The 23,435-nt window shown below is 30.1% G+C and overlaps 3 protein-coding genes across 3 annotated transcripts; 2 read left to right on the top strand and 1 right to left on the bottom strand.

The window, feature by feature from the left end:
* Window positions 1-266: 266 nt before the first annotated feature.
* On the bottom strand, window positions 267-4,169 carry LOC132728771 (perlucin-like protein). The gene is made up of 5 exons (XM_060714442.1): window positions 4,016-4,169; window positions 2,055-2,140; window positions 1,390-1,480; window positions 950-1,166; window positions 267-368 (listed from the first exon to the last, which is right to left on the bottom strand). The coding sequence occupies exons 1-5, from the start codon at window positions 4,113-4,115 to the stop codon at window positions 347-349; spliced, it is 516 nt and encodes a 171-aa protein (XP_060570425.1). The 5' UTR covers window positions 4,116-4,169; the 3' UTR covers window positions 267-346.
* Window positions 4,170-5,486: 1,317 nt separating this feature from the next.
* On the top strand, window positions 5,487-7,938 carry LOC132728772 (perlucin-like protein). The gene is made up of 5 exons (XM_060714444.1): window positions 5,487-5,604; window positions 6,020-6,105; window positions 6,518-6,608; window positions 7,019-7,235; window positions 7,735-7,938. The coding sequence occupies exons 1-5, from the start codon at window positions 5,553-5,555 to the stop codon at window positions 7,754-7,756; spliced, it is 468 nt and encodes a 155-aa protein (XP_060570427.1). The 5' UTR covers window positions 5,487-5,552; the 3' UTR covers window positions 7,757-7,938.
* A 12,640-nt stretch (window positions 7,939-20,578) lies between these two features.
* On the top strand, window positions 20,579-23,435 carry LOC132728770 (perlucin-like protein). Its single transcript, XM_060714441.1, has 5 exons — window positions 20,579-20,705; window positions 21,146-21,231; window positions 21,533-21,623; window positions 22,643-22,859; window positions 23,300-23,435. The coding sequence occupies exons 1-5, from the start codon at window positions 20,657-20,659 to the stop codon at window positions 23,319-23,321; spliced, it is 465 nt and encodes a 154-aa protein (XP_060570424.1). The 5' UTR covers window positions 20,579-20,656; the 3' UTR covers window positions 23,322-23,435.

The following is a 23,435-nucleotide window of genomic DNA, read 5'->3' as shown; positions in this document are numbered from 1 at the left end:
ACATTCTCGGCTAATTGAGGTTCTGATAGGTGGTAAAGGCATTTAGTTGAAGTACTTTGCGCAATGAAAAAAATATTAAAACAAAGTTAAATTTGCTTCAAATGTAATCAGTGAAAACGATGAAATACACAAGCATAGAGTGTAACAAGCAAAACAAAATAACACGCATGTTCAAATGCGACGTATACATGTGTTGCTATGTCATTTATTGTAATGTAAATAAGTTATCTGGGATATTTGAAAACATATAGAAAGTCCACAAATACTGATATTTTATATTATATTACTCCAAATTTGAACAAAATCCACCGTTAGAAAAGTGACAAGAACTTTCATCGATAATCTTCTATCCGACTATGTTGACGTTTCTGAAAAATAACCAAAACATAAACTCATGTCTTAACAAAAAAGATCTCTCAAAGTTGTGCATTGAGTATAAGCATTAAGCAATTCATAATGTCACTTAATTGAATAAGTATAATGCCTTAATCAATGTGATAAATTGTCATATTCATATCATTTCTATAAATCTGTGACATTTATACACAAGCCGTCTATATGAAGATAAGCAATATATATCACAGAAGGTTATAACATCCATATGCTTAAAAAATAAATTTGTTTTGTCCCAATAAGCAATGGACAACAGCGTTTACATGCAAAATACTGAACAGCCTCCTTAGAGATTTTTATTGATATTTAATATGACCTTGCTGAGTAAATTTGCAAAACGACAACGAAATATCATTTAATTTTATCGTATATATAGGATTGTTGTCAAAAAGAAACTCTAAAAATGGATTTTTGAGACATAATGAATTTACAAAAAAAAATACAAGTCTTAATAAATATAACATTCACATGTATTTTCAATAAAAATAGATTTTTGACTATCTTTGTTTGTATATTAAGCTTTACTTTTAAGGAAACTAATCATTAGAGCACTTACTCCGCGGTTTTCTCACATATATAGTTCAATGCGGTGTAACACTTCCCATCATTCCATAAATAATTGTAACCTTTTTGAATGATAGCACAGTTTTCATTTTTAACGTCATTGTCCGGTTGTCCTCTTGTCCAGTTTGTAAACGAAGCCATCGTATTACTGTTTACCCAAACCCACGTGCCTTCTTCTTGTAAATCATTAAGTCCTATCCAATATGAATCTGAAAAATAAATTTCTATCCAAAGATGCTTTAACAAACAAAGATACTGTAATCTTATTTTCTTCTATACATGTACTGGAAAACGAAAATGGTATTAAACTAGTCGTGTACGAACGTTATTACATAATATTTAAAATGAATAACATTTCAAGAAGGATGCTCCGGTTGAACACTGCAAGTATTTTTTTAGAAAACAAACTCCACTTATGGAATTGTCACTTACTGCTGTAAAGTTTTGCTTGGGAAACAAGATAACTGTTTTCTGTGGCGTCTTCTATTTCAACAAGATGACCTCCCAGTACTTGGCATAGTGACTGAAAATATATCATAATAACATCAGTCATATCAATAAAAACAAAATCATTGGAAATGTAACAAATACTGAAAGTCATTTCTTGTATTGTTTTTAACAAATAATAATGTTTTGAACATGTTTATTTCATTGTCAACGTTGAGACATATTTAAGTGCTGTGCGTTTAAGAGAAAGCAAATATTTTTTTATCTTTGAAACCATATCAAAGCCGCTGTAGCATTATCATAAACTGCTCTAGTACACTATATATAGTAGTTTAAACACCAAAGCAATTGCTTTCCTCAGCTTTGCTGGCTACTGATGCGATGGTCTAGTGGGTGGTTAAGGTACCTACAGTTCAAATAAGTTTTCATGTATTCAAACCAAATTCAGCTAAAGATCAAGTTATCTGAATTAACACCGGAACTGTTAGCTCCAGTGGTTCAAACGGACTGGAAAGATGTTTATATAGGTTGCAAGAACGTTTCTCACGAGTTAGCTGAAATATGTCTCAACTTCACTAAGGCAGAGCTGACGTTTATTGTTGTGTTATGAATTGACTTTTGCCGAGTATAGAACTGTAAAACCAACCTACCACAGCATTTGCCCAAGCTTCTTTGTCATGGCTGAAGTGATAACATGACGATCGGTGTGAAAGCCATCCATCCGGGCAACTGAAAACTAAAATATTATAAAATTCTTACTAGGGAATATACTACAAACAAAAATCAGTTTATGATTTAAAATGTCCATGAAAAAGTGAAATATTTTCTGATGACCTTAATCACAACTCTAACAAATGCCTCAGTGGTATTTTGTCAGTATATGAAAATAACACGGGAATTAATATACTAGATACATATAACAAAAGAAATCTGACGAAAAAATGGAATTGCATCGTATAAAAGTAAATTTTCCGATGAACATACGGCCATTAAATGTATTCATACATTGGTGTCAATTTTTCGGTATTTGGCACCAGGTCTATTAGAAAGTACCATGAATTAATCAATATTTTAATGAATAAAAAAGTTTAACTCTTTCCTAGTTACTATAGCGCAAAAGCCCTGAAAATTGTTTCGTTGAACGGTTTTCAGCGTTATTCATTCTTGCTGATGAGTGGATGTCGATGTTATCATTAAAAAGAGGCTAACGGCTGATACCGTAACTAAAATTTTGAAGATATTCAAACTTAAATACCCTATATCTTCGAAAGAAAAGCATTTTAGTATTTTCTGATCGCAGATCAGATAATACATAGCTAACATACATCCACGGTCTAAAACAAAATTTCCTAACAGTCCTAACAACGCAAATTAGTTCTCACTCAAAACTGCTTAAAAACCAGCAATTTAAAGAAAGAACAATTTTTTGTTACAAGTGTCCAACAAATTACTACACCTTCAAACTTTTAAAGTAGCGTTGGCTAATAGAGTTGTCAATAAATGCACACTCACAAATTACGCGGATGAATATGATTTTAATCAATGAAAATGCTATTTTTAGCGATGTCGATTACCGAATACTACACAAATAAATCTGACTGCCGAGTAGTGGAATATATAGTTTCTACATGTCGGACTGTTTGGGCGGGGAAATTTTGCTAACTTATTTACTTCAATTTTAAACAACAGGTTTACCCTGAACAAAATACCTCGAAATTACCCTAACCCGAAATGCAATGGAAATTCTAAATTTAGAATGACTTGATTTTATTAAGCTTTTGATTTTAAAACTTCTCCGTGGTGCAGGGGTAACACGCTTGTTTCGTGTGTGAGAGGTCTGGAGTTCAAATTCCAGTCGAGTCAACTTTTTTTAAATTCTTTTTTAGTGTCTTTGTTAAGGAAATAGCCACGATATGCAAGGATAAAGTGTGGCTATCATAAAAAATGAACATGAATTATTTTTAATGCAACTCTAGTTATGCAAAATTCCGTATGTATCAAACTCTGGTGCCCTGCAAGATGACTTATAGTACATAAAAATAAACTTATACAGGAAAACACATACAGGTATACAGTACGATTTAGATTGCAGGGATAAGAAAATACCACAGAGCTTGCAGCCCTTTGATTGAAGTATGGTTTTGAATATTTAATGACAAAATGTTGACGTAACGAATTGTATCTTAAAATGATTTATTATCATGAGAAAATATAAGTTTTTGTGACTGTTTTAAACAATGACGCGTCTCAACGGCAAGTGTGGTTATTTCAGTAAAGTTAAGCCTGCACAAGGCCAGAAATTTGTTAGCATACTCTTTTGGCTGTTGACTATGAATCCATAAAAATGATTTACTCGAACACATTTTGGATATGTTGACGGTTTAACGGTTGTCTGCCGTACGGTTTGATTGTACGGTGTGATGCCGCCTTCGTTTTTTGTTTTTTTTGTTGTTTTTTTAAAATCATTATTATTATCATTAATTTAGTTATTCAAAATAGGTACACTCACAATCAAATACAGGCAATGTTACATAAACTATCTCGGAGAGAAGTTTTACTATCAACATTTTAGTTAGAACGCAGTTGAAAGAACATAGTTTAAATATATTACCTAGATTAAAGCTGAAGAGTAGGATCACACTTGTACTAAATGAAAACATCCTTTTAATCATAAAGTTGTACATAAAATCGAGTGTTCTAATGAGTCGCATTGAATGTGAAAGATAAGAGCAATTTATACATCAATGTAGAGATAGAGATAAATCTAAATAGATTATTCGTCTTCTGTTTACGTACAGACATTATGTCCTCATAGAAATCATGTTGTAAATTGATAAACCGTTACATCGCTGTTATTTCGTTTCAGTTTAATTTCATTTCTGCCGTCTAAAACTATAATCCAGTAGAACAAACAATATTTTATTATATTCTCTCATGCAATACGACTACAAAGATCAGCCTTGATTCATTTCGTATCTTTTAAATTGATGGCAGGTTAGGGAAATGGGAATGTTCTCTATTTTAGCCAGTTATATTGTATTTTGCACCATTTTCTCAATTGAAGATATTAATAATTTATTGTTATACGCTCACGTGCTATATGTTTTTTTAGATATTGTGATTCCATTTGTTGTAAAAACAGAAACAATGAACACTTACGGTTAAAATGTTTTTGGTTTACATTTTATGATTACATGTATATGTATGATTATTTCCAATCATGTCCGATTATTTCCGATCATTTCAACAATCATGCTATACAACTTTAACATGTGCACTTGAAACAACATCATCATTATTATAAATGAGTTGTACATTGTTCATAAATAGATTATCTGTGTAAACCATTGGCCACACAATGTTGAGATCTCTTATCTCAAGTTGGAACAAATTACCTACAAATTGAACGCATGTATTTAATGACTAATAAACCACATCAAGAACAAATATTTGTCGGCATATATTAATAAAGCTACCCTAGAGTTCAAGTAAAGTACGAAGGTGATAAACAATAACAAAAACAAAAGTATAAACATAAACAAATGGTTTTATATGTTCTATTATAACTGACATTTACAATCTCTTTTATAAATGGTTTGACTTAATTACAAGCCATCTACAAATATTGTTCCTTTAGTCATCAACACATGGTTCATTACATTAAATGTAATACTATATAATAAAATCACGACTGAATTTGGGCGTTTAAACTGAAACATCTCTATAAAATATTGTCCAGAAAACTAGGGTCCACTTTTTTACATAATGTTGACATACAGAAAGAGAAAGCACAAAAAGGGCTTTAACTCAGAAAAAAAATGTTTAAGCTTTCTTCTTTTTGAAACCAACTTATTTCACTATTACGTTTTATATTCATTTTAAAAAACTTTTGACTAAATTTTACATATAATTTTGTTTGGATTTTACGGTTATTTTGAAAAATATAAAGATGTAACTTATATTATGTGATATTCATTTTGTAATTCTTCACTTAAATCGACTGCAGCCGTTCAATAAAAGTCGTCTGCAATTCAGACATTCAACGCTTTAATTATGCATAAAATGACTACATTTCTGACGTAGCTCTTATCTTTATTTATCAAACTGTTATGTTCATGACCTATATGTTATCATGGTAGATTTATTTGATGAAAATGATACTAAGGATTTTTGTCGCTCTTTTCTGTTGTACTGTATCAGGTAAAATTCATTATTACAATAACGAAATACTGTTTTACTTTTCACATCGGATTGATGCAATTTGACTGGATGTAATAAAAAGTATTTGCTTCTATGTATAAAATACTACTTTTGATGTTTTAACAAGCATACCAGTCTCAATTATCAAATAGTAGTCAAATCTCAAATCTGGAGGTAGTAACGTTTAAGCCATACTTACATTAGTATCGTTTTCTCGACATATATCTTGCATATGAGAAAAACGTGGTCAACATTCTTCCACATGCTTAACAAATATTTGTACTTTTGCACGTAAATGACCTTTATGTTAATAATCATCACTTGAAAAATTGTGGAGATATGGTGGTCTTAGTATGAGAAGGTATGTACATAATTTAAACAATTTGTCTTGAATAAGATTTGTTTCTCTTTGAAGTACGTGGATGTCCCGATGGTTGGGTGTCACATCGGTCAACGTGCTATCATTTTAGCCACGATAAAGAAACTTGGGCCAATGCATTGGTAGGTATTCTATCAATATGAATTTAAAATTTTCAAGAACAACGCAAATAATCTTTCATTTGAACCTGCAGAGGAAACAGCTAAGAAGTTGATAATTATTCCAGATTTGATATAATGTTCGTGATATATTCTACGGTCTATGTTTACCTTTTAGGTAAATGATAATTTTGGATCTAATAATAATTTCCATTGCAACATCACGTGGTTCAAAACGACGCCATTGCCATTGGATATTCTTTTAAGATGTCAAATAAATATTGTTTATTGTTTACAATTCCTATGTTAAGAAATTTTAAATGAAAAAATATTATTCATAATGTAAGTATAACTGTTTGCATTTAAGTAGAAACATGGTGTAGGTATGTAGCAATAACTTTTAACATGAATCGTAAACCCATTGTATTTATTTTAGACCATTTGTCAGATATTCGATGGTAACCTAGTAGAGGTTAAAGACACCACCGAACATATGTATCTCTTATCCCAGGCGAAGCTATATGACAGTATGTATATACATGTATTGTTTTTATCACTTTTGCCAAAGTTCTATATGCAGTGATCAACATTTTCAAAACAATAAAGGTTTTCAATCAAAACCATTTAGTAAACGTATTGGAAAAGGTAACAACGTTCTTTGGCCAGTTGAAATAATGGTAATGAAAATGACAGGCTCTATTTTATTAAAAATAATTCTCTTTAGATGATTAAAATTAAAATACTTATCATGCCCTTTAACACAGACATTGTGAGTAGTTGTCCCTAATGCAAGAATAGAATACCACTACCGAGATTTTATCAGATTTGTAAAAAAATCACATTTATAAGAAATACATAACCTATCTATCTTAGTTATAAGCTTTAGCTATATGATGAAAGTTCGTCCATTTATAATATGCATTTTTTACTACTTCAGCATCATATTGGATTGGACTGAACAATATACAAAAGCAAAGCACTTGGGTTTGGATTGACAGCAATGGACAAAATAATTATACTCATTGGGCATCAGGGAAGCCAGACAATGCGCAAAATGATGCAAACTGTGCACTGTTAGATGAACATCACGGATTTTCATGGAATAATGTACATTGTTCAGACTTGATCCACTACATTTGCAAGAAATCTGAGGAGTATGTTTTTTGTGATTATCTCCGAATATTAATTAACTAGCTTATGTCATTAAGACAAGCAGAGGACTAACAAACAAACCATTTTTAAACATGACAGCTTATTTACTGCAATTAACATTTTGTTCCATTAAATTTACAAAGATCATTTACTTACAATAAGAAACATTACTTGCGTTCCTTTCGTATTCCCCTTTCATTCAACTCAACTATAAGTACTTAATTTTATTAATCATACAAAATGAATACATAATAAATATGCATAGATGATAACATTAAACAGTAAACATTGGATTGAAATCTACTTTCAATATATTCACATCAATTTCATTAATTGCGTTTCAGTCCATTTTGAATAGAAACAATTATTTTGACAGCTATTGACTAAGGTTATTCATGAACATATATCAGTTAAAACATTTTGGATTATATAATGATTTATATTTTGTATTTATGCAAGTAAAATCACTATAATTTATGATTATTTTTTCTTTATTTGCAGAGTATCAGAGATTATTGGTTAATATATCAAACTGGTATGACAAATAAATAATATGAAATTAAATAATTACGAAACGGTTATAATTATTTGTAATATATAACATTCACTCAGACAATTCTTTTATCGAAAACAGTTTATTAGCATGCATAAGGGAAAAAACAATTGCGTATAAGTCTTAACTTATAATTTTGGAGATTTTTTCAGAAATAAAAACCAGTTGTAAATCTTAATTTTTAGAAAGGTTGTCGGTAATTTTGAATATTTTTTTAAAATATTTATTTATTACAGTCTCATCAATTATATACATACATACAAGTTTCAATCAATATATATATTTTTTAGTCATAATAAAAAAGTATATTGCCACTCCATAGTGGAGTTTTAAGAGAATAAGTCATATCATGTATAAACTTTATATACATTTTACATGAAAAAATTTGAAAGGAACGCAATATATGTCAAAAGAACCAAATAATTTTAACAAACATGTGCAGGTTAAAAGTATTCATTAAAACATTTTAAATGTGTTAGTTCGTGCGAAACATCACGTGTCAGTCAATCCACAAAAAAAAATGTATCAAACAATCAAACAATTTCACCTTCTAATGACCAAGAACTAGCAAAAGCTTTCAATCATCTGTAATGCCTAATGTCTAAAGTAATGACATCTGGTTAATGGGCCAACAGCTGATTATCTACTTCACACGTTTGTTTCGTTCCACCTTCAATCAAAGGAAATGTTTTATGGAAATATAAGTACTTGGTAAATAAATATGTTCGAGAGAAATACGAATCTATCCTCCTACTTTTTTGGTTTACGTACATCGGATTGTATTTGAAATAATTACTTATACACGTTATAGTGAAAGATAGACCATCAAAATGAATCGGCGATATTGATATAAATGTACATGAATTGATTATGAATGTTTGATTTTACACTCTTATTATGATATGCACGTATCCAGACAAAAAATGATTTTTGCCATGCTTGTTTTAACTGTCTTTATAACAAGTGTCTGTTCTAAAAAAAAACGGAACAATTTTTCAATCATAATTATATTAAAACTCCAAAAATCTAACGAGTATCGGTGCTGAATTTGACTGGCTTGCTTTTCTAATCTCCCTTTATTTGTTTTGATTTTTAAAGCTAAGATTTGAACAAAATAGCTTGGTCTGCAATTGCCATACGATCTGCCATTGCCATATGAACTTTACAGTGATAATAATTCATTAACAACAAAAATACTATGTCCTGTTTTTTTATAAGACGAACATTAACATATAGTAGTAATGGATTAGTAAGTGTTATTATTCTATAATTATTTTATTATAACAGGAGATAAAATAGCGTTATAACTGTATGCATTATGTAATGTTATATAATGTTATCTTTCGAATCGTCTGTGATACTGCCAATGTTTCCTAGTTTACATACCATTTCAACGTTTGATAAACAAAGCATTTATTTACCTTAACATTTATAACATTTTTTGTTTCCGTTTTCAAATAAAAACTGTGTTATTGTCCCATGTATTTTTATAGACTCTATCTATGACCATGTTATGGTTAAATTCAGATGTGTTCTTAAATTATATTTGATTTGGTATTAAAAAAATCTTGTGTTGACCTATAACTTCTTACAACATTGTATTTATAAACATGCAAAAGATCATTTGCCAGAAAAAAATATTCTATTTCCACGTATAGATATATGTTGAAAAATACTCTAATGATTGTAAAAAAAGAATTGTGTAGTCAACAAATAAATGGGAACAAAAATTTTTTTTTCATTTAAACCTATAAAAATTTAAGATTAGGTAATGAGCTAGGATTATTAAAAATCTGTAAAATACCTATACAAATGGTAAACATGATTTATTTTGAGCTACACATAATAAACATTACAAATTCATTAGCTTTAAAGCACAGTTTTTGTTTTATTATTTTTCAACGCACAAGCATATATACATGTATAAATAAATATAAAGTATCTTTATTCCGTCCTCTATAAACAGCGTATTTACAATAGGTAATTATATACATACACCATGCTATGAGCGATAAAACAAGGTTTTGAGAAGGTTAAATCGGGAGCACTACTCACAATGCATCCAGTACTTGTTGTAAGAGGACAGCAGTATTTTCGAGTGTAACAATCTAATTACATATTGAAGTAGTTAACTATATTGAATGTCATATATTTAAAAAAAGATGTTTATCCCGCACTGGAATATATTTTAAAAAGGATTAACTTAATATATCCGTAAAGCAGTGTTAATTTTTCATGATGAATAGTTCATGCGGTGAGCCGGTGGCAGTCCGATTTAGAGACTTGCATCAGGATTGTATAGAACTGGCTGTGAATGTATTTGGATATGTCATTCCTATTTTATCTCTGATAGTTACTACCATAAACTTTCTGATCATCATAGTGTTTTTAAAGAAACGGATGAGGTCTAATACAACTTTTATTCTGATGGTGATAGCTTGTGCTGAAATTATCAATATTGTATGCCCGGCTATTGTATTCTCATATCTCTATTTGAGAGGAAACTACAAGACTTATTTGTCTGCTGAACAAATAAAATGGTCATACATTCTTGGAAAGATTTGTGTGGATATGTTTAACATGTTTTCCTTGTGGATGACGGTCTTGTTAGCTTTCATACGTTGCAGGTGTATCAATGCACCATTTGATGCTAAGCAATTATACTCCTTTAGAAAAATAATATTGCATATAATGGTAATCTTACTTTTCATGTGCTTAGTTCACATTCCGTCATTTTTCATCTTTGACTTTCATACCATTTCAACCTTCGACCCAATAACAAACATAACATCTGAAAGAGGGGTGTTATTAGAAACAGAAGGTGCGTTCTTTAAGACATGTATTGGCAGAAAAGTGCATGTTTGTATTGAGACAATAACTGATTCACTTCTACCAACAATTATACTTGTAGGTTGTAACATTAATATATTAGTAGCATTGAGGAAAGCAAAGAAAAGTCGTGTAATATTGCGTCATAATGAAGATGATAAGCTAACAATTAAAACTGATAATAAGAAGAAAGATGTGAAAAAAGTTGAATTCCGTTCAAACTTGATTTCCGTTAATGATAACCTGGACAAAGATGCAGATGTTGACAAAATTATACCAAGGGAAAACCATAAACTTTCAACTAAACGGATGAACGGCAATCTTTGCAAACCAGAAGCATCAAACGGTAAAGAATCTGATGTTATGTTATCATTAGCAAATTGCGTCAAACTACACAGCATTTTCACTTCAAAGGCAAAGCATGCACGAGCTCGTTTACAAAGTGATTCTACTGTAGAAAAGCTTGATAAAGAGGGACGACGGACATCTTGCCTGATTCTTCTTGTTTCAACTATAATTGTGGTACACGAGTTACCCCTAACTATTCTTAATACGTACACATTGGTAAACTCATCTGATAAGCCTTTGCCTCTTTCTCATGGTTGTTTGTCCATTATTCTATTACTGTGGCAATTTATTACGTATCCAGCACTATTTCTTATTTATGCATGTATGTCTAAGGCATTCCGAACAGAACTTTGGAATGTTCTGACATGCATTTGTATTAGACACAGAAATCGGCGACTAAATAGTGGAAACGTGTTTTTGTCTGAATCGTCTGCAAAAGGAAAAATGCTGCAGAATGTCAAACCATGTGCAAAACCATCAAGGTTACATAAATTAGAGAAACGAAACACATTGTAAATTATAATTCAAAATGTTACGTTCAGTTTCCAACTCGAGCATTGAAAAAAAAGATATATATGTAAGGTATTAGATGTATAACTGACAATGTTTCAAAAGTCTTTAAAACTTTTTATCGTTAAACAACAAAATACAAAAAAATAAGTTTACCATCTTGTTTGAAAAAAAAATATTGACGATTAATTTAGGCTGTGTTAAGGATGTTCTGTATTAGGCATCTAATACCATAAATTTACTATAAATTTTCAAAACATGTATATGTACATATGTATGGTATATTTGTATTTGATTTTTCAAAGCTTTGTTAGTGATCATTTGTTTTAAATGTGTTTGTATTCAAATAGGAATAAGAGAGAAAAATAGATTCAAATACTTATCTACACGCTTTGTGTTTTTTTCCAAAATACAAATGAGTACTTTCATAAAAACAACGAAGTTCAATAAATCTGAACTCACAACACATTTACTATTATTGAAAAATGTATACAATATAATTATGGAATTACATTCCATTTTTGGACCAAATTGTATATTCTAATTTACTTCTAAGAGGGTAATATGTCGTTGATAAGATACAGATTGTTCGTTTGAAGAAATGTAGTTCAATAAGCGAGCATCAAATGAAACATTTTCATATCTTTACAGCCACGAGAGATAATATAGCATTCGTTTTTCAAGGATTTTATAAAGTAATTTAGTTGAATGTACAAACAAACATGCATTGTCCATTGCTTATGATTTTATTGGTTTATATATTAATAATTTCTGTTTTTTTCTGTTTTGTTCCTTCGATGTCATCTATTCCAGTACTTGTAGTATTGCAGATTTAATACTGCTTGAATATGGTGTTAGAAGAATACCTCTTAAATACGGTGCTACAATGCGTGATCATTACATTATCTCTCATGAAAAGACTCAATAAGACCGAGTCTGCAATTTATATTTTATTTAATATTTATTGCTTTTATGGAATCTGCTATTTCTAGATATTTTACATTACAACAACAGCAGGTATTTTGATTTTTCGTGAGGCAGCTGTAAAAGCTTGGAACTATTTCTTGTTAAAAGGATATCCCCTTCTTAGAATGTTGGAGTATTTAATCAGTTGTGCCAACGTAAGTCAAACACTCCCGTTATTATAGTCACATTAGTCATTCTGTTTCCCGTGAGTCAATATGTTGTTTTGCAGATTCCACTTCAATATATGTTAAAGGTAAATCAGGAAACAGGAAATCAGTATTATATAATTGAATTGTTTTGATGGGTTCAATGTACAGTTTTTCTAACTGGACATTGACCAAAGAATAAGTGTGAGGTCAATAACTTATATCTGATCAGAGGAAGTAAAATGATATTGACCCCAAGATGTTCATCCCTGTCTTTTATTTGTTTATCATTTTTTCAAACGGGTATGTTTATGAATTTTAACTTACGGGATGACCGATTCACGAAGTTTGTAAAATATTGACAATATCAGGCCGAGAACTTCATGCATGAATTGTATTTTATTTTTTAACCTTTTTTTTCGGCCGGAGACCGTCTGTTTTCGGTTGGACTTCTTGTATCAATTACAGGGAAGAACTTACTGAATGTAAAACATTCCTTGGTCATTTAAAAATTAAAATCTTTAATCTCGGAATCTGATTGGCCATTGTAAAATAAGAAAAATAACATAAAGGATTTTTCTAACATAGTATACGCGTCTAATTTTTAATTTGATCTAAAGGAGTTCTGGGAACGAACTTTCTACGTGCATAAGCTTTTTTATTATCAAGTTAAATTTCAGATACTAAAGGTCTGTGTAACCATGCCTTCTCCTACACATTACAAGTTCTTGATTACCATGCATCTTCCTACAGATCATTCTACGTTGCTTTAATGGTTTCTAAATTTTGTCAGACAATAACGAAACCACCCCTTACAATTACGTCCATGATCCCGTTCTCTCATGCGCATGAAAATAACGAAAATCACACATTAAGTAAACGAACTTATCTCGTATTATCAGTCATTTATGTGGACTGAATATAAAGTTGATAATGTTCATGTATCTTACATACTACTGAAGTATTTATATAACTGCTAACGACTGAATAGTTTGTTTATAATAAATGTTTGTCAAAGTATTTTTAGATAAGAAATCCTATTTCCGGTTGGGGTGTTTTTCCGATTTTAGGTTTCTTTTGTTATTTCCAAAGGGGTTGCAATATGATTTTAGTATTTCAACAATTTAAAATTAAAAACGTAAAATTCAATAATAGGCTCAATATCATAATACTAAATTATGATTCTATTTCCATGTTTTACAATATGCAAATAAACTGGTTTTAGTTCGGCCGAGTATCTTTTTTTAAAGATACTTCTTATTTTGATTTTTTTATATATAATTATGAGTGTGAGTGAACACTTTATGCAATATTTTCTTGCAATATTTTTGTATTTTGTTTTGTCATTAAACAGCATTCGAGTATACACACTAAATCGACGGATAATACAGTTAAATATATGTTTCAAATACTATTATAATATTTGAAAATTGCTATAAAGTTGTTTAATATTTGCTACATTATACTTCTATACGAAATGTACAGGCGTAAATTCTATCAATATTGTTTGCCACGTTGCCTATTGTATGAAGATTATTTCATTCTGCCACATGGTCAAATGAGGCAAATTATAATAAAGATTGATATACAAACATAATTTTGAGACATACAAATGCCCTTGATATTAAAGTAATGATAATATCTTCTCATTAATCATGACATTTGTAGATCATTATAAACCTTTATGTGTGATTAACCACATTACACGGTGTTTTATGAGCTTCTAGATGAGCCGGATGATCATTTTTAACCATACGGAAGTAATTAAGTAGAGTTTATAAGGTCGTGTCGTATCTCTTAAAATGTAACCGACCATCATAATATCAATATTATAAATGCATGCATAGTACTGAGGAAAATATTAATGACGCTTACTAAATCTCGTCAGTTATACATACACAAAAGTCATGATTGTGTACACACTGTTAAATGGTGTATGAATTACCAACATAATAATTATCTTTGATATTCAATAAAGAAATGAATGAATGAATGAATGAATGAATGAATGAATGAATGAATGAATGAATGAAGATAAATAATTAAATGAATAAATGAATGAGTGTGTGTGTGTGAATAAATAAATAAATAAATGAATAAATAAATAAATAAATCATAAATAAATAAATAAATAAATAGCAATATACTAAGATTATGAATTTTTGAAGACATTTTTTTTTCATTTCTATATTTTAATTCATTTTGATGAAAAGTATTATAACTATAATCTTAAAATGTGCTCTTATGATCCTTGTAATCATTTTCTTTCTTTTTTCAATTTTTATTCAACATTAAATGTACACGTATAATTTATTTTGTAAAACTTCTGATATAACTGTACTTTCTTACATCCTGGAATTTTTTACTAGTTTTTTTTTAATAATTTAACATAATGATGAATACCAAGAACTCATTAAATGTCGAGGTTTTCCGGAAGTTCTGATTGACATTGAAGTTGTGAATCAGACAAGAAAAAGTATAAGCGGTAACATTGCATAAATATATTTGGCATGATATTATACGCGGTAAATATGGCCGACCAATAAGGTCACTTCCAAAATTTAAAAATTGAATTTTCCAATGATTAATTAGCATTGTCTATATGTAAATGACAATTTTAATCATAATTGTATGCAATGCTGTATGTTAAAATTCAGACAACGATTTTTATAGTGAAAATAGTATTTAAATATCATATTTCACTTTATTTCCTTTGTACCATATATTTACTATTTACATATATATTTTCTTTGTTTACCAGTTCACTAAACCTGTGGAATAACTGTACCAAATATGACAGTTGAAATGTATATTTTCTTTCAAAAAAAAAACTATTGTGTTATTGTAAATCGTAGTACCGGTTAAAATGAAACTTGAGTATTAAGAGGGAATAAATCTTCTAAACGAATAAACTCTGCCAAGTACATGCTCATTAAATCAGTATAAACGATTTGATACCATTCTTTACCTTGTCGACAGCAGTTCATGCAATCAGGATATATGCTTTAGAAATTAAGTGCCAAAAATATGTTCATTAAGAATGTTTAAAGAGTTTGAACTAGTATACTGGATCATGCGATAGAAAATGTATCTGAAAAAGTGCACAAAGGGGTACCTGCATTTTCCCTCTATCTGGAAAGTTACAGTATGATCAACAAATGAAGAAAATATCTCCGTTATCCGCGCGCAATTAGAATTACAGTTTTGATATGAGTACCAATGTAAAGAACATGTTAATCATATATGTCATTCTTGGTAAAGGGATGAACATCTTATTGGACGTTGAACAAATCGTAACTATAAAGCATTTTGACAAAGACCATTTAATAGTAAATATACACTAATAGTAAATATACACTGAGCAAAAATATCATGAAATACTTGTTTTACACAATATTATCAATTTTATTCAGTGGAGTTGTATTTCATATAAGTAATGTTTACTTCTTAATATCATTCCAACAGTCGTTTTACAAAGCGGCTAATTTTAATATTAATAATTCCTTTATGCTTGAATGTGTTAATGCAAATATCTTAATACACTAAATTAAAACCAAGAATTGTACCTTCTTTTAATATATGAACTTACACACTACAAAATCAAAATACATTAACACAACCGATGTGTTCATGGCACTGACAGTAGGCCTACTATGTATTTCAATATAAATGTAAGTAAGATGTTTCAAAAGAAATAATACAAGCTTCGCATGTAGACATTCGACAGAAGATAATGTCAGAAACACGCGATACCTCATTATCCTTTCATCATTGATTTTGCCCGTCATCACATTATAAACAACAAAAGAAAGATCAATTATGATATACAGTCCCTTAATAAGCTCCACATGTTTTCCTACATATCACTTTCTTAGTCTTACATCCATCGAACGTCCGATCAGATAGATATATTAGTGAAATTTCCAACACCTGCAGTATAACGAACAAAAGCTTAATAATATTTCGTAGAAATGCTCTTTACCGGTATTCACAAACATAGCCGGTTTTTTCATTAACAATTCAATTATCAATCACCTATATTTTAGCCAACCTCTTGCCATATATCACTATTTTTTAACGTAGCTTGACAGCAAAAAAAACAAAAAACAAAAAAAAAACAACATAATGTCTACTTAAAACAACCAGAGGAGTACTAACAAAGTGCCTATACAGTCTTAACATAAATACAAAATGAGCCGCGTCACGACAAAACCAACATAATGGATTTGCGACCAGCATGGATCCAGACCAGCCTGCGCATCCGCGCAGTCTGATCAGGATGTATGCTGTTCGCTTACAAACTCTTTAACAAGTAGAGAAACTGACAGCGAACAGCATGGATCCTGATCAGACTGCGCGGATGCGCAGGCTGGTCTGGATCCATGCTGGTCGTAAACCCATTATAATAGTTTTGTCGTGACGCGGCTCAAATATTCAGACGAATCCGATAATCTGACTGATATTTCTTAAACAATTATTTGTCAAATAGTATGAGCAATGGTATATCTTGTACTAATTGTCTAGTAACACTCTCTTTGATATGTTTATGTAAACAATCATTAAGCCTGATTGTAGCAGCTGTTAGGTATACAATACTTAGCGTAAACAAACTGTAGAAGTCTTGTCAAACATGTCTTATTCGTGAAATATTAAAGGAGCTCCTATGAGATCCAAATGCTGCAAACTAGGAAATTTGAAATTCATACAACATCAACTGAGCACTACAACGGAAATTTTTGCACAAAAAAATCATAACGAAGAAATGTAGTCAGAATCAAATTGAAAATATCGTATTTTTTGTGTTCGTGTATATCGTCCACACATCTCTTATGTTTCGCTGCCCATGAGATTCGATACATTTTGACATTCAGATACGTTTACCGAGGGCAGACAATTCCTCATAGAGATATTTTGTTTGATTGACTTTTATTTGTTGATTTTACCATGTGACAGACGTTATATTATTGTCCATAAAAAATGTCAGGATTTATTTTTGTAGTTCCACATGGGAAATGATTTGAGTAATATAATCATTATTTGTAGACTTGAGCTATATAAAATCAATAAAAAAGTCAAATCATTTAAATTATTCATGCACACAGAGAGAAATTCCGTAAGTATGTCAACATAAAATGTGGTAAAAATCATTTTTAAATGAAAATATTACATAGATATTAGATGTAGCATTTTCTTGAAGCACAAGTTTGTATAGTAATGTATTTCGTTTACATCATGAATATTTTTTAAAAAGACACATTAAACTTGTGCTAAGGCATTCTTTATAATATCGTTCTTATTGTGGCGAACATTTTTGTTTTATTTTGAAAGCATTTTTATCGAAACTACCACATCCACAAGTGTTGTCTCTCAGACCAAACGGATACTAAAACCACAGAAAAATATGATGAAGTATGATTGAAGTTACGCCATGCTGCATGATAATGTATGCGCAACTAAACGAAAGGAAGTAGTGACCCTGTTTAGTTGTAACGTACATCCATTGTTTTGCATCTATTGCAAAAGTAACGTGAAACGCACCTGCTCGGAAAAATGTGTTGGCGGTAAAACTCGGTCTAAATCTCACAGGATTTTCTTCTGTTTTTTTGTACAACCTTTCCAACCAAAGATCAATAACGTTTTGAATTCCTCTAATTATGTTTATAATTGTAAATGTTTAAGTGTTAATAACCAGCATTTACTATATTTTAAAGTTTTATTCAGTTTAAAAGCTGCAAGCCTCCAGATTCATGCTTAATTTCGTGAAAAATTTAAAATGTTTTTAAACAATTCAATTCAATTCAATATCTTTATTGCATTAAACATTTTACAATGCTTATAGAACAAAAATTAAACGTAACATATTGTCAAGCGAACAAAGACAGTAATAAACAAATTGCAGACTGCACTTTAAACCTCCGAAATATTTCAAAAAACAGGTCTGAATATCAAAAAAGCACTTACAAAAAGCACTTACTGCGTTAGTCACGCATAAGAAATATTATGATACAATATCAATGCTGCAAAATCAGTCATTATTTGCATATAACTTGTAAATTATTTCTTGTATTGTGATTTTTTTTCTTTTCTTAAAATCCAAGTACATTCTTTTCTAGTTTGATTTTCTTGAAATGTTTGGCGATATGCAGCTTCAAAGCTTCAAAACTTGAAAATGGAGAATAAAAATAGAAAATCTCCAATTCAAATTTAGGAAATTGTTGAAGAAAATAGCTATTGTTACACAATGAAAATGATAAGGAGTGTCCCTACATTAGTTGATAGAATTTACCGGTGAAAGATTCTTATAAATCATACTTTGAACAAAATTGTCATTTTGGTGTTTTTCATATAGTTAGGTTTGACGTCGCCTAACACTGAATATGTTACAATATGTAAATTTCTTCATTCCCAAAAGTATTTTGCGCGTACGAAATTGTAAAAGACATATTCTTTTTTTTATTTAAGCTATATCGTATAAAAAGGAGATACAGAATAAATTGGTTTAGGTCTCCAGCAGTAATTTTCAATTTCATGTCTCAGTGCCGTGTCAGATTAAGTTTCCGTAACTTTTCGACATTGGAAAATGGTTCGTCTGGTCTTATATACTTTATTGTATTTTTGTCCTTTGTTTGTATATGTGTATAAATTTATCATAATTATATACGTTGACTTCTCAACAAAATAGGAGTCAAAATTTTACTTTACAATTCTCGACAAGCTGTCACGTAAAGAAAAGTATTTCTTACATGTTTTACAGTATTTATTTTGTACTGTTTACAGTTAATTAGCAATCATTGGACGACTGTTACAGTTTATTTTAGCACTATTAGTATACAACGTTTACCGTAGAAGTCACCTAACCTATCAGATATGAACTGTTTCCAAGAATCGTATTCTTTTATCTAAAACCCGAAAGCGACTTCCATACCGCGCCGTATAACGATAATTAAAGCGTATTAATCTCCCTAGGAAAATTTCCTACAGACTTTTCTGTCCGGAACACAACATTGCCTCTGTTAGTTTAATAAATGTTACTAAATGCTATATTTTTTGTTTATTGTCCGTGTCACTTTCACGTGTCTATGGAATTGGTTTGGACAGGAAATAAATCCAGACCTTTTAACATTTACTCGAAAAAAATTCCAGCATCTGTCATTATTGAAAAATAAAATGCCGTTACAACATATTTAAGGCACATTATGCCTGAAAACATTTGTTTCATGTCCATTAGAAGGGGGCAAATATGTGTTTTATTATGTTTTATTAATAGATTTAAAGCATATTAATGTTTAAATTTTTATCATCAACATAAAAGATTACTAATTGTGATAAAATGTCATAAAGGTAGCAAAACGTAAACAGTGTGGTATTTTTATTTCCATACAAAATGCTAAGTAGTTTTAAAGATATAGTTGAAATTATTAATAATTTCCACTCAGTCTCTTTGTAAATGTAAAATAAGCATGTTTTAAGTACACATTATACTACGTATGTTATGATTTAAAGTTTACACACTGTATGAATACATAGTGTCGTTAAAAAAACTGGCAGCTTTTTTAAGAAATGACCAACTTTACTTGGCCCGTAATATTGAATGCAGCTTTTAATACACATTTTATGTGTTCTCTCATTCAAATAAGACGTATTCAGTTTGAATTTCATAGATTTCAATAAATTTCTGAAGCAAAAATATTTTACTCAAAGATGAGCCTCGTACATCTTTAACATTTCAAACTACAAAAAAGTAAAAATAAAAAAATAAGAAATGAAAAAAAAATGGCTTAACTATATGGCTAAAGAGTTCTTTAAAATTTTAACAGACCACCAAAAGACACAAAAATGTTTGAAACTTTTAGATAGTATATTTGGGACTTAACTGGTCTTAAACAAAGCTTAAGAAATTAGCATAAAGAATTAAATATCAGTATCGATTGTTTGAAAATAGAAAATTTGATACACGAGTTTATATGTATTTGCGTAACAGATTAGTCTGGAAGATAAGGTGCCTAAAATAAAGTTTGAATTAAACATAGTTTTCTTATCTGTATTCAGAAGAACAAAAACTGTGCTTACAATGGAATTGTACTTTAATGTGATTATATTTTCCATCTGTTCATTTGCAGGTAACGACTTGACATTTTGCTTCACAGTTTAGTTCATTGTAACATACCAAAGGGGTTATATATGTGTTCTTTTCCGATGTTCTATATACTCGATTCACAGAAAAAAGTGTATTAAATGATGTTAAAATTTAATGAGTAGTGGACATTCTTAATTTATCATGGTGTGCTCCATGGGTATGGTTGATTTAAGGTTTGCTCTTTAGCATTGTATTGCAAAGAAAACAATCATGTTTGCACATGTCACGTGCATTTCTATACATCTAGAAAACATCCTTACTGGATCAACTTTTACATTTGTGAACGATCTTCATACAAATTCCAAAACTGATAAACAATTAGGTACATGTATGTAACATCCATCCACTCACGATTCTGCCTTCAGTTGGCTTATGCATATTAATGTTGTTGTTTTTTTCACAAACAATGTTTACCACTTTCAGTTTTTAGTTGCCCCAATGGATGGTCTACACATAACTCTTCGTGCTATTTATTCAGTCATGACACAGAAGACTGGGCAAACGCTGTGGTATATTGTATACCTTTGACTTCTATTTGATATTTGCTTTGTAATGATAATTTACTACAAAAAAAATCTTACCATAAACGAAAAATATTTCTGAACAAAAACCTATATATAGCATTATATCTGACACATAGATTGGCGACAACTTAACGATATTGATAGCCATCTAAATAAGAATAAGAATAAAATTTTACAGTAAAAATACGAAAACTGAGAATACGCATTTTATTTCATCAACATTTCTCAATATTTCGTTAATAAACATGTAATATATATTTTTTATTATTATATGAAATCGTTTCAGACATTGTGCCAAATATTTGGGGGTCATTTGGTTGAAATTGACGACGATATTGAGAACCAGTATATAGTTGCCCAAGCAAAACTTTATAATAGTATGTATTGTTTCTAAACACTGTAAAATAATTTTATTTCAATAAGATTACGTGTAAGCAAAACTGCATGGTTTTGAAAACTTTGTTTACAACTATCTGCAATTTCAATTGGTGTAAGAACAACAGACAAAGAGTATTTTTATTATAAATGTCTACATGCTCTAGTTCGTCCGCTTAGAAAAAATGGGGAGTATCGAATTAGTAACCCAGGGGGTTGTTTGTTCGATCCTGTGGCGTGTTGCAATTTCTTCGTGACAATTGTCACGATGATATTTGTCTCTCACCGTTGATTCATAAATAATGCGGAATTTGTTAGGGACATTTGCTGATAAATTGGTAGCTACTGGTTAGTTAGATGGATCGGCCGTTGTGTTATGTCCCAAATATATGCTATATTCGTCGTAAAACACAGAAAAACAAGCATACCATATGCTCTAAAATTAAGGCGTCAATGTTCAATGTTTACTAATGGAAAAGTAAAGTATTATACAGTTTTCGATTTATTTCTAGAATTGTGAATACATTTATCTAAAATGTCAATATCATAATTGGAACAAGGTTATATTTCAATTAATTTTTTATACTGGAAGCAACTCTTGAAAAGTTCTGGTAAAAGTTTTTCAATCTTGAAAATATAAGCTTGAAAAAATAAGGTCAAAAAGAGGTAAATGTCATATAGTTCAGTCTATATGAAAATAGTGATGCTAAAGTAAGATAAGCCTCTATGGCTAAGCTGTATTGTAGACAAATAAGAATGCTAGCCGATAGAGAAACAAAGAGACAGAGAAAGTATAAAATAATATGTCAAACATTTTGATGCAGGAAAATAAAGTACATGCTTAATAATGAAAGGAAAATGTATGATAATTTATGACGGTTACATCAAAGTTCTCAACGAATTATATCGAACACACATTTAAAGGATTTCGTCTTGCCAAATATAAAAATTACGTAACAGTGTTATTTAATAAAACAGTAAAAATAGACATAACAAGGTTTTTAACTCGGATTGATTTCAGAAGTTTTCTGGATAGGATTAAATGATATACAAGAAGAGAACAGCTGGGTGTGGGTCAACAGCCAAGATCCTGTAAAATACACTAACTGGGCTCCGAATCAACCTGATAATGGCGGACAAAATGAAAACTGTGTTCACTTGTATCCTGGTTTCAACTACACATGGAATGATTACCAATGTCATAAATTTAATAACTACATATGCGAGAAAACGGCTGAGTATGTATTTTTAAAGACAATAAATAAGCATACGGCTTATCTTTTAGTATAAAATATCACACATGATAAAATGTCATTTTTTGATACAAATGTTTCGACCGGAAGTTTAGTTGATTTAATGAAGTGTGTTATTTAACGTTAATGTGACTGCACTAAAGATTTTTTGACTTGGCTGCACTGGGAATATGGTTTTAGAGCGGGATTTCTTAACCAGTCAATGTAGGCCTGGACCAACAACATGTTTGCAAATTTTCAGAACATTCTCTTGGTTCATTTCCCAAAGAATAATTATGGAAACGTTGAAAAAGAACAAAAACACAATTTTGATTTTGATTCTGAGTGTATATGTTTTAATTTTTATTCCTCTTTAGTATTGTTTAATTGACAAGATTGATATTTATTACTTTTATAATTGACAAGTAAAATATTTCATTTTTCAGAAGTGCTGTTATAATTGGTTAGAAACTGCCTGTTGATAAAGGACCAAAGTGGATATCATTTTCCTGTACTGTTGATGTTAAACAATATTAAACAATATTAACTTCTTAGACAATAAAGAAAGACATTGTAATTTAA

This window comes from Ruditapes philippinarum, unplaced genomic scaffold (assembly GCF_026571515.1).
Source record: "Ruditapes philippinarum isolate M1 unplaced genomic scaffold, ASM2657151v2 ctg2599_1_1_1_1, whole genome shotgun sequence".
Taxonomy (NCBI): domain Eukaryota; kingdom Metazoa; phylum Mollusca; class Bivalvia; order Venerida; family Veneridae; genus Ruditapes; species Ruditapes philippinarum.
This window is presented reverse-complemented; position numbering and strand designations above follow the sequence as displayed.

What these genes read in the sequence shown, in the direction of transcription:
- LOC132728771 (XM_060714442.1), bottom strand. Translation starts at nt 4,115, where the DNA reads ATGCGACTCATTAGAACACTCGATTTTATGTACAACTTTATGATTAAA. An exon ending in ACTCTTCAGCTTTAATCTAG is followed by an intron (nt 2,141 to 4,015) that starts GTAATATATTTA and finishes ATAATATTTTAG; the next exon opens with TTTTCAGTTGCCCGGATGGA. An exon ending in AAGCTTGGGCAAATGCTGTG is followed by an intron (nt 1,481 to 2,054) that starts GTAGGTTGGTTT and finishes ATATATTTTCAG; the next exon opens with TCACTATGCCAAGTACTGGG.
- LOC132728772 (XM_060714444.1), top strand. Translation starts at nt 5,553, where the DNA reads ATGAAAATGATACTAAGGATTTTTGTCGCTCTTTTCTGTTGTACTGTA. An exon ending in TTTCTGTTGTACTGTATCAG is followed by an intron (nt 5,605 to 6,019) that starts GTAAAATTCATT and finishes TTCTCTTTGAAG; the next exon opens with TACGTGGATGTCCCGATGGT. An exon ending in CCAGGCGAAGCTATATGACA is followed by an intron (nt 6,609 to 7,018) that starts GTATGTATATAC and finishes TTACTACTTCAG; the next exon opens with CATCATATTGGATTGGACTG.
- LOC132728770 (XM_060714441.1), top strand. Translation starts at nt 20,657, where the DNA reads ATGGAATTGTACTTTAATGTGATTATATTTTCCATCTGTTCATTTGCA. An exon ending in TTCCATCTGTTCATTTGCAG is followed by an intron (nt 20,706 to 21,145) that starts GTAACGACTTGA and finishes TACCACTTTCAG; the next exon opens with TTTTTAGTTGCCCCAATGGA. An exon ending in CCAAGCAAAACTTTATAATA is followed by an intron (nt 21,624 to 22,642) that starts GTATGTATTGTT and finishes GATTGATTTCAG; the next exon opens with AAGTTTTCTGGATAGGATTA.